Genomic DNA, 11,896 nt, shown 5'->3' with positions numbered 1-11,896 from the left:
ATAGATGTGATAAATCACATATCAGAAAGTGTCACCAGCAACCACCATGTAACACATGATTTATTCTACTATGAACATTCTTTTTTTTTTTAATTTGGAAACTCCTATTTCCATCTAGTAAATGAATTACTTCTTTGCCAATACTAATAAATTCATTATTTCCTTTATAAAGTTTACTTTAAGAAATTTTACTGATGTCTTTTTTGTTAGATCAAATTCATTTGAAATTATATTCTTTGGGGTCAGCTAGATGGTGAAGTGGGTAGAGCAGTTGTCCTGAAGTCAGGAAGGCTGAATTCGAAGCTGTCCTCAGTGTAATTCTGGGCAAATCACTTAACCTCAATTGCCTCAAAAATATATATTATTTCTTTATTCTTTATATTCAAGTTTCCTTGAGGATACATATATAATTCTACTTTCATTACTCTGTCAGGGGAAAATAATAGAAAAGAATTCTATAAATGTTTATCAGGCTAATGGACCTACTGCCCATGTTCATGTGAATAATTATTTGATTAGTAACTCATCAGACTTTTTCAAATCCATAGATAACTTTAAAAGATTAGAAAGCACTTTCTCATACTTTGGGCCTGTTGAAGTAGACAAATCAAATATTATTATCCAATTGTTCAGAGAGAGAAAAAATGAACAAACCAAACTCATAGGACATAAAACGAATTGCTAAAGATCATATAGCCAGTAAGGGGCAGAACCAGCATTCAAATATGAGTCTTCTTATGACAAGTCCTACCCTCTTTTCTCTATTCTGTCACTTCTCATGTTGAAACAACATAGAAAAGTGCACATCCAAAATGAGAATACTGATCCACAATGGCAAGATCCAAAATGGCATCCAGCTATGCAGTTTGTTATTCTGCAGCCAGTCAATAAATATTTACTAAGCACCTACTATGCGTCAGGCACTGTACTGAGTGCTGGGGTTACAGAGCTCTCTGTCAGACTCTGGCTCTTCATTTCCTGGCTATTTTAGTACTGTTGGTCCCTAGCCCACATCAAAGAAATTGGAGCTCTGTTTGGAATCAAGCACACCAAAACCAGAAATAAACTAACAAATGAAAAGTTGAGAGAAACTCGTCTATCCCAGAAAACCTTCAGTTTTCAGGAGCTTAAAAAAGTGATTAAAAATGTGAATTGGAGAAGCAGAAAGTGCTGATAGTAAGAATCCCGATTAGATAAAGATCCCATGTGGCAAAAGCTGTGATACTTGAACTTGGGTTCCAGGCCCTTCCATTTTCTCCAGCTCCTTTTCTGAAAATAAATAATTTCTATATTTATTTGACACTGTGGAAACCCCCCCCAGATGTAAAGAATTCAATAATTTTCCTTTACTGCTAATGACTTCTTCTGATCTTGAGTTTTTTGCTATGCCACAGCAACTGGCAAACACTTAGAGTCTTGATCCTTTGTGGGGAGGAACTCTGAGCTCCATTTGCAACAAATGAAAAACATTCACAAGCACACTTAATGGATAAAATTATAATTACCATCTTCGATCTATAGCCAACATAATCATGTCTGAACAAAAGAAAGTACAAGTAATCTACTTTTATGTTTCCAGCCTAACAAAGTGACTTTATATCTGTAAATAGTACTAAAAGTATATTGACCATTTCTTGCAGTTCTCAAAAGCTGGGATGTTTGGATATTTTCCTTGCCCCCAGGATTAGGGGCAGCCCCTTTTATGGCACAAAAGATTTTGGATTTTTTTTTCATATCACACTCATGACTGAAAAAGTCTTGAACAGGGGATCAAATCCTATCTCTGATGCTTTCTTTGTGTGACTATGATCCAGTAACCAAATTTTCTTGAGCTTGAGTTTCCTCATCTATAAAATGGGATAATAATGGCATGTGAGAGACAGTGTGTACAGTAGTTGGAAGTGTTGTAGCATATTGGAACCATCTGTAAGAAGAAATAATTGCTAAATTTTCAATGTAAGCATCTACACCATGGAAATCAGTAGATAGTATACTATCTACTTAATTATACTTAATTTATTATTATACTTAATTATAATTAAGGGTTTGATTTTTAGTTTTGTTGATTGTCTAGACTAAGGAAGTGATGAATAAAATGTTAATAATGCAGATTTAATTTAAAAGTATGTTGTGGCTACTTTTGGTTTCCCCCCACCTCAAGAGCTGATTAAATATTTACATTGCATCCCTAATGGAAAGGCAGTCTTGGAGTCAAAAAGACTTGGATTCAAATTTAGTCTCTGACACATGAATAAGTCATTTGACTTCTCAATACCCCCAGTCAGTTTTCTTAGACAGGAAGTTACAGACAATTTGTAATTGTAAGTTTCTGCATGGACAGAGAAAATTTCCACACAGGTAGTTCCCCATGGTAATAAAAGTATAGGACCAGATTTCTGAAATATATTGTGTAAGGATTGTTGTGTGGATCAAGGGAGATGACATATATGAAGGTTTTTTTTAAAACTTTAAAACACTAAAAATCAATTATTATGCTAGATCCTCAAAAAAAGGAAAAAAATTAAAAGAAAACATTGCTTTGGATGACCCATTGTCCCAAATGAACTTATACTACTCTTATCAGGTCAAACAATCCCTCCTTCTGACTTCTCATTTTTGTTAATGACCCAGTCACTCTTCAAGAGCCAAAACCATAGTTTGGCTGTTTTCTTTCCCTCACATCCCACGGCCAATCCAGATGATTCTACCACTCCAATGTCTCTGACGCCCATTCCATATTTTCCATTCCCTTTGCCAGAGCTCTCAATCAGGCCCTTCTTACCTCTTCTTAGATTATTGTGACTAGCTTCCAACTGATCTCCTTACTTTCGATGTCATCTTTCTTTTCCAAATGTAATATCAACAAAACCAGCATTTATAGAGTACTTTGGGATCTTCAAAGTCTTTTAAAAATATTACCCATCTCATTTTATACTTACAGCAACTCTAGGAGGTAGATGCTATTATTATTCCCATTTTGTGAAGGTAGTGAGGCAAAGGCAAAGTAACTTACCCAACATCACACAGCTAAGAATAAATGCCAGAGCTAGACTTGAACTCCAAGTACCACTGAGCTCTGTCCACTGAACCACTTTGCTGCCACTAGTATATTATAAAAATATCACTGGACTTGTAGTCAGAAGATTTGGGTTGAAATCCTGGTTCAACTTCTTGGACATGATCTTGGACATGTTGTTTGGGCTTTCTAGTAATTCAGTTTGCTCCTCTATAATGTGTGTGTGCACGTGTGCATATGTTGTAGCTTGAAATATGATTTGTTTCTTCTATTTCATCCTACACACCCTTCCAGATGCCTTCATAAAACAAAACTCTTGTCATGTTACTCCCTTTCTCAAAAATATTCAAGTGCTCTTCATCTCACAGAAGAAAATCCCACACTCCTTAATCTAGTGTTCAAGGCTCTTTATAACTTGGCTTTAGTCCATCCTTTTCACTCCTTTCACATGTCCTTGCACAGATACCACGGGCAGCACCACAAAACTCTGGGAAATGGTTCTGTCAGCACAGGGGAGTTCTATCCTTCCCTTTGAAGCGGGGGCCAGCTGGACGAGTTGTGTATGCATGAACTCCCAGGTTACTGAACTCATCTTCCCACCATAGTGACTCATGGCTGACAATAGTGAATCACGCAGAATAGCGTTTGCAGAAAATTTATCACTGGAGACAAACCAAGAATGTCTCTCCCCTCCATGGACTCCCATCCTAAATCTGGCCATTATTCTCACAGACAGCCTTTGTCAAGAATTGTTTCCTCCCATATCCGGCTACATCTTTCAGCCAAGAGCACCAACTTTGGGAAAGCACAGAACATACCATGTCCCCTACAGTCTGATCTTCTTGAGATCCAGACATCATCTCTCTAACCACTTCACAACCGTGGGCCAGAAAGTCCAATACGGCATGCTCAGTGAAACCCTGGAATTGGCTTTATAGTTGAGACCTGAAGATAGAAGGTTATCCCATGATTTGGATGAATAGAGAGTAAGGTGAATGTGAAGAAAAAATCTATTTAATCCTGTCCAGATCTCTCTTTGTAAAGAGGATCTTTGAAAGTCTTTACAGGAAAAATGGTGGAGTCATCTTTGAATCAGAATTTCTATTTCCATTCCTTTTCAGCTATGAGTTTGAATAGTGAACTGAAACTTGAGTGAGAAAATGTAGGTTCAAATCCCACCCAGGAGATCATAATCAAGTCATTTAAATTTTGACCTTCAGTTTTCCCATTTGAAAAATGGGGGGGGGGCAGTTGGATGGCACAATGAATAGAATGCTAGCCCTGAAGTAAGGAGGACCTGAGTCCAAATTTGGATTCAGACACTTTATACTAATACGCAAGTCACATAACTCCAACTGCCTCATCAAATAGTAATAATAATAACAAGGGATAACACCTATTAATATGGATAAAATGCAGCAAAGGTTATCAAACTTATGGCTAAGTGGCCCAAGCTGGCCAAGTGTTGCCCAAACAAGATTAAAATGTAATTAGGAAATATTTAACATACAATGAAAATACAATATAAAATAGATGTCAATTTGTGGTATTCTAAGTCAATATGTGACTCACCCTTTTATATTTGAATCTGACATGACTGAGATACAAGCTCCCCATGGATCATAGGATCCACATAGTTTAGATATGGATCAATGGTTTCTTCTACAAAATGAGAGGCCTGAACCTGACAGTAATAATTCATATTCCTAAGTTTATAAAGCCTTCTCCCTACAATGACTTAGTGAAGCAAGAGGTGCATTAAAATTACTTTACAGAGTATCTCTAAAGTTCTTCCCGTTTTCTAGAATCCAATCTAATGATTTCATGATGCAGATTAAATGTGGAACACAGCAATTAATCAGCAAACATTTATTAAACTATACCTCAATGCCTTAAAGGTACCGGAGATGCAAATACAGAAGTGACATTGTCTCAGCCCTCAAAGAGCTTACTCTTTACTAGATATAGGACCATCTGGCTCAAATATGGTGCTATGTAGATTAACACTAAGGGCAATTTCCAGGTAATAGCAAGGGTGTGCTCAAATGGGACACCTCCCTTTACTCCCCCCATCTCTGCGGTTTGTTGACTCTGCAATTTTAGGTGAAGTTAGACCTCACCTAAGGGACCCAGCAGTCATGTCTGGCACTGAGAAGGTAGATTTTTGGAGCTGAAAAGAATAACGCTAATAAGGTAACTATTCCCAAGAACAGGACCAAGGACCAAAAATTGGGCACAACTGCTACCTCCTTCCCATTCCTTCCAATGGCCTTTCTCCCCAGCCAGAGGTGCTAAAGGTCTACAAGCTACGTGCCAGATACTAGACTTCTATGGAATAGCAGGGATCTGGGGACGACATGTCGAAAGGATTAGGCATCTGGAAGGAAAAGGCAAAACATCATTCCACCCCACCTCCCAGAATAATACAAAGCAGCCAGGATCAGTTGAAATAGTTTTAGTGATTTCCAAAAGTGACAGAAACAAGTTAACCACAAAGACAATTCCCACTGTCCCCACCCCACCTATGAAAGACAAGATGGTGCTAGCAATGCATTTTAGCTTTATATAAATAATCTTATAAAAAATAACAAAAACTCATCAAGTACCACGAATCTGACAAATCTAGAAAACAAGTTAACAGGTTTCAAAGTGCATTGTATGTGGCCAAAGTGGGGAGTGAGGAAGTGAGGAAGCAGGGAGTGGGCAGGTACCAGGTGGTGCCCAAAGTCCCTCCTGCATGATGGGAGCAGGAGTCTCTGGAACCTGGTGCACTTCTGGCCAGCTGTCCACAAGGGATCCTATCATCACAAGCAGAAAAAACTAAGTAACCCTATTATTAATATTATTAAAAATAATACCTTACATTTAAATAGTGCTTTCTTGTTTTTCAAAGTGCTTCTTAAATATTATTACTATTTAATTTGCTTCTTGAGACACCCCTATAAAGTAAGTAGAGCAGGTATTATTATCCTCATTTGACAGATGAGGAAACTGAGGCTCAAATAGAATTAAGTACATTACCCAAGGTTACATGGTGAATTAGTGGCAGAGATTTCCAAATTTCTTAACAGGCAGCAACACCAGAATCTTATTTAAGAACTAGTGCAACCCTCTCTTTTTACGGAAGAGGTCATGGGAGTAGAAATGACTCTTCCAAGATCATTTAGTCCTACAGTGACCAAGTTAGGGCTGGAGCTCAGATCTCTGGATTTCCACTACCATGTATTCCTTACCCCAGGATGGGCAGTCTCTCAAATCAAAGCATGTGCTCTCCATTTAAACAACAGCCATTCACTGGGTAAAGTCATACTTAAAAGCTGCCAAAATCAAAGCCTCAGGGAATTCCCCAGTGAATGGTGATAAGGAGATAACTTAGAGTATCCCTTCATAACCAATCTGTCTTCAAATGCCCTCATTTATGTTGAGGGAAGGTCACAGTATCACAAATCTAAAACTTGAATGAATCTCAGTGATCATCTGGCATTTGGCAGTTGAGGAAACTGAGGCCCTGGAAAGCAGCATGGTTTGTTCAGTTTCATCTTTTCTAGTTGCCTCAGTGTAACAGCTTTTACATTCTCCTCAAGTAAATACCCATCAAAGACAACAGATTATGGGACTTTGGACTCCTATGGGTCCTTTTTCTGGATCTCAGTTTCCCCATATATAAAATGATTACTCAACTGGATGATCTCCAAGGTCCCTTCTAGTTCTGACATTCTATATTCTAAGTTCTCCTCTATCCCAAACTTTCTAAGGTTTTTGATGAAGTCCCTATGTACTATGTACATAGGTACATGCCCTATGATCACATTGGAAAGGAGCCATTTTCCAAGACCCTTTCAAAGGAAACACTTCTCTATCAGTGAGCCTTTTCCCTTCTTAATAGCCAATAAATGTGTCTCTGGTACTCTCGTAAGAAATCAGAGGTCCAGGGTTGCCTTAATCTTGAGCTTCTTTCTCATCCAGAGAACACCCAAAGATAAGACCCTATCCTAGAACCACTTTTTCAGGTCTTTAGAAAGAAGATTTTTAGCCATGGTACAAACCCTATAATGCACATTCTTCCCCCCCCCCAAAAAAAAAAAAAAAACAAAACATTCCTCTCACCTTGGATAGGTGAGAGTATATTGGAGAGTAATGCCTTTACATTCTCTCTCTCTTTCTCTCTCTGTCCTCTTTCTCTTTCATCTCTGCTATAGCTAAATACATGAGGCTGTAGAGTGTTTTTACCTTGAGCTTTGCCTAAGATTTAACAGGAAGTTTGTAGGAGTCACATTTCAACCTTCTCTTTGGCTCACTTTGCGGGGGGGGGAGGAGAGGGGGGGGGGGTGTGGAGGGGGTAGCCCAATGTCTTCACAACTATCTCTTGATTCAAGAACAAAGTCCCAGCCCAAACAGGTATCCAATGGACAGTTAGAACCTCATGTTAGTCCTGAAAAAAGGACATAAAATCCAGGGGTTCTGAGATTGTTTCCAGACCCCATAACTTCAATTTGCCTTCTCTAATGTCTGCAATCACGGAAGGGAGGCTTATCCAAAACAGGAGAGACTGAGACCTTCTGGCTTCTTCTCTACATTGGGAAATACCCCAGTTTTACCCCTTCCTTCCTCAAAAAAGAAAAACAAAAGAAAACAAAACCCTAATTCTCTTCTTTCATCAGAAGAGTTGATAAGACAAAAAATGGGGATTGGGAGAAGGAAAAGGAAAAAAAGAAATAAGGACAACCAAAGAAGGAAAAAGTAGGAAATGAGGGAAGAAAAAGGTAGGAGAAATAAAAAGGAAGTGCAGATTGGAGGAAGACAGAAAGAAGAGAGGGAAGGAGATCACTGATAGAAGGGGGTCTTTTCCCCACTACCAGTGGTCTCCTAATTCTTGGTTATCAATCAGACTTCACTATATCTCACTTTGCCCCTGCCCTTCATGACCTCCACATCTTTCCTCACTACTTACCCATGATTCATCTGCAAGCCTGATCTTGGACTGTTCCCTCTACATACCTTTCCTTTATTCCCTCATGTAGTTTCCAAAAATCTAAAATGGGAGCTTACCCCACTGTCATTATCCATTTAAGGATTCTCTGGCAAAGCCCCTGCTCTCTTTGTCTTATCCTCTCCACTTTCCCTCTCCTCACAATCTCCTCCCTCTCTCCACAATCAGCTCATGCAGCAATCACTCAGGGATTTTGCCACAGGCCAAGAGAAAGTTGGGAGTTCCCCTGTCCCTCCCCCAGAGACTCAAGCTATTCTCCAGAACAAGATGGAGATCTACATGGAAACAGATCAGCAAGAACAGGTCCTTCCCCTTCTGTTGTCTTTGAAAGTGGTAAAAAAAAATAAATGAATCTTACAGGGTCCTGGCTTCAGATCTGTTGTATTGCAGCTGACCCTGACACCAGTCTCGGTTAAAGTGTTGCCTGTTGCATCTGATTTTTAGAAAACAAAAATTTTCCGGGAGAGGGATGGCAAAGGCTGCCTGTTAGATGGTCACAGTCATTTACACAGTGCACTGGGCTTTTCAGTCTGCATCAGTATGGTCAATGAGGCCCAAGTTGAACAGGTTGAGGATGGAGTCAGCTATGATCCGTGCTGACTCTTTCTGGTAGCCTCCTGAGGTCACCATGAGGATAGGGATATTGTGCTTTCGGGCAGCCTGGAACACCAGTTCATCCCTCTTCACGATGCCCTGGAAGGGGATGGGTAGGAGAAAAGTCTGACATTATTTGAGAGAGGGGACTCTTGACTTAGGAGAAAGATCAGAAAGATTAGATAGATAGAGAATACTTATTCTGGAAATAGCTGGATTGCAACTAAGGAGAATCGTGAACTCTGCCCTTTCTTTCCCACCAAAGACCCTCAAAATATTCTTTTGAGGTCTCATTTGTTTAACTCTGGGTTTATTTTTCTTGTGCAAAAGGTAGCAGTTGGATGAGATGGTACTGAAATTTCTTTGAAGTTCTAAGATTTACAGTCATATAGGCAAAGCCTCCACTGCCACAGGCTCCCTAAGAATACACCCTCCATTCCAAGTGCCTTCAGGGCCAAGGACACTACCCTTTCCAGCATGAAATAAATATCCCTTCACTTCCCAGTGATCTCCTTGTCAGTAGTCAAAGTCTCTTACCTTAGGGATTCCTGCTCTGGAGTCTCCTATACTGATTAGTGGTTGCCTCTGTCACCCACTCCATCTAGGTCTGGATCCAGTCACATTTCACTAGATGGCCATCTCTTTACCAGCCACTATGTTCTCTACCCCCACCTCTTTCTAATTCTGAAACCACATACAAATCAACTCTATCGTTACCCTTACGGAAAGTCAATTTACTTCTTCCCAGGCTTCATTCACCACCCCAATAACTTTCCAAGTAAAATACCTCTCCTGACCTTATAGTGCTGTCTCCCCCATAAGAATGTCAGTCAGTCAATAATCAGGCAATCAATCAACATTTATTAAGCACCTACTATGTGCTGGACATTGTGTTAAGTGTGAGGGATACAAAAAGAGGTGAAAGATAGTTCCTGCTCTCTGGGAAACAAGTAGGAGAAAACAACATGTAAATAACTATGTATCTACAATATGTATACAGTATAAAGGGAAAGTCCTTTCAGAGAGAAAGTACTGGGATGGAAGTTGTCTTAGAGAGGTGAAGGCTTGCTTAGGATAGGTAAGATTTGAACTAGCTCTTGAAAAAGAGTCAGGGAAAAGCTATTAGTCAGAGGAAAAGAGAGAAAACATTCTACTATGGGGCACAAGTGAAAATATATGGCGTATCACTGGCAAGGAAGAGCAAATAGAACAGGGCAGCTGGACTGCCAAGAATTTGGAGGGAAGCGATGTGTAAGAAGTTCAAAAAGTGGGGTTTTTGGAGCCAAACAGATTTTAAATTTCATCCTGCAAGGAACAGGAAGTCACTAGAGTTGACTGAGGACAATCTCTTTGGCAGCTGAATGGAGGAGAGGACAGACCATGTAGAAGGACATGAGTTCTCTGAGGAAGTGAGTGTTTTTACTTTTGTACTTGTATTCTCATCATTCAGTACAATGAACAGCACATTAAGTGTTTCACAAATGCTTCATTCATTCATTCATTCATTCCTCTCTCCTTATCAATAAAGTCTTCTTTAAAATTAACCCAGAATGCCGCATTAAGTCAGTTATTTCCTCCTAATCCTCAGAGGAAATATGACTGCTTTTCAAAGACCTCTGAAATCTTCTGGAATAAGCCCTGAGAGCTGGGACTCACCCTGGCAGAAACTGAGAGTCCTCCCAGAGGGTCACCCTCCAGGACGTCTGTGCCGGCATTGTAGATCACCACATCAGGCCTGTGCTCTTTCAGCGCCTCTTCTACATGTTGAGTCACTTTCTGCAGGTACTCTCTGTCCCCTGTTCCCCAGTCCAGCTCAATCTTCCGTTTGATGGCACCTAAAAATCAAGGACAGCTAAGAGAAGCTTTAGCAGAGGCCAGGACCACAGTCATCTCCACAAGGTGGACTCCTAGCAGAGACACAATAAACCAGGGGCTTGACCAGTTTCATCCCACTGGCAGCAAAATGTCAAGTAGGAAAGATGTGCCTCTGGCACTTTTTCCCTCCCACCTCAACTCCAGGTGCCCATGCTTCCTTTTCTTGCACTTCCACTTAGCAAAACTTACCTGTCTGATCCCCCATTCCCATGGGGCTCTGTCTTCTGATAGAGGAAAGGAAGCAAGGGGGTGCCCCAAAGAGGCACCAAGAAGTCAGAAGGATTAGTACAGTACAAACAGAACTGGATTTGTATCTAAAGGTGGGGACTCAGGTTGGCCATTTAAGCACTTTTCAGGGCCTCATTTTCCTTCTCTTTAAAATGAAGGACTGAATAATCTCTAAGGTTTCTCCTAGACCTGATATATACTGTGTGTCAAAAGCCACAGGGAAAATAAGAAGGAAATAAGCATTTATATAGCACCTATTTTGTGCCAGGTTCTGTGCAAAACACTTTTTACAAATTTGCTCTCATTTGATCTTCCCAACAATCCTGGGGAGATAAGTGCTATTGTAATCCCCATTTTACAGTTGAATAAACTTAGACAAGTAGAGGATAAGTGTCATACAATTGAGAAGTGTCTGAAGATTTGAAGTCAGGTATTCCTGACTCCAGGCACAGCATTCTAACTACTATGCCATCAGCTGCCTAAGCAAGGGGGAGAGGCAGCTTAGTATAATGGATAAAGTACATTTGGGAGTCAGGAAATTTGGCTTCAAATCCTTCCTCACTTATTGTGGTCCTGCACAAGGCACTTAACCTTTTTGCCTCAGGTTCCTCATATGTAAAATGAAGCTAATCAGAGCACGTACCTCAGAGAGCTGCTATAAAGATCAATAATATATGTAGTTGAAATGTGCCAGAAAGAACACTGGATTTTAAATCAGAGGACCCAGGTTCCAATACCAGCTTTACTATTTACTACCATGTGATACTGGGCAAGTCTCTTCTCCCTCCGGGCACATCTATAAAGTGAGGAGAATGAACTAAAGGATTTCTATGGTTCTTCCCAACTCCAGATCCTATATCCCTCATGGATGGTAAACCTATAAAGTCAGGCCCAGCCAGCACTACCAATATGAGCTGTATCAGCTGGAATTGCTCCCAGTTCACTGTCCCAAAAGAATGTCCTGCACAGCATGAGGAGGAGGGGAGGTGATAGTACCTTTTCCCATCAGGGAGTTGGGAAATGCCATAAAAGATCCAAAAACTAAGGCTGGATAATACATACAGACCATTCCTAAGAGGTAAATACCTATTTTATAAATACTGCTTCTCTACAATATGCTCACATGTAAATGAAAAGGGAATGATCCAGAGCAGGGGATGGGAAAAAGATTTTCTTCTGAGATGTAGCTACAA

The 11,896-nt window shown here is 40.1% G+C and overlaps 1 protein-coding gene across 1 annotated transcript in view; it reads right to left on the bottom strand.

Annotated features, from left to right (window-relative positions):
• Positions 1–5,456: 5,456 nt before the first annotated feature.
• The window catches only part of HDAC11 (histone deacetylase 11), a 43,298-nt gene continuing 36,858 nt past the window's right edge, over positions 5,457–11,896 (bottom strand). The window contains exons 9-10 of the mRNA XM_051983778.1: positions 10,257–10,435; positions 5,457–8,699 (exon numbers count right to left, since the gene is read on the bottom strand). Coding sequence (XP_051839738.1) covers positions 8,532–8,699; positions 10,257–10,435 — 347 coding nt within the window. The 3' untranslated portion in view covers positions 5,457–8,531. The remainder of the gene's footprint in view (positions 8,700–10,256; positions 10,436–11,896) is intronic.

This window comes from Antechinus flavipes, chromosome 1 (assembly GCF_016432865.1).
Source record: "Antechinus flavipes isolate AdamAnt ecotype Samford, QLD, Australia chromosome 1, AdamAnt_v2, whole genome shotgun sequence".
NCBI lineage: Eukaryota > Metazoa > Chordata > Mammalia > Dasyuromorphia > Dasyuridae > Antechinus > Antechinus flavipes.
Note: the sequence above shows the minus strand (reverse complement) of the source record. Positions and strands in the feature narration are given on the sequence as shown.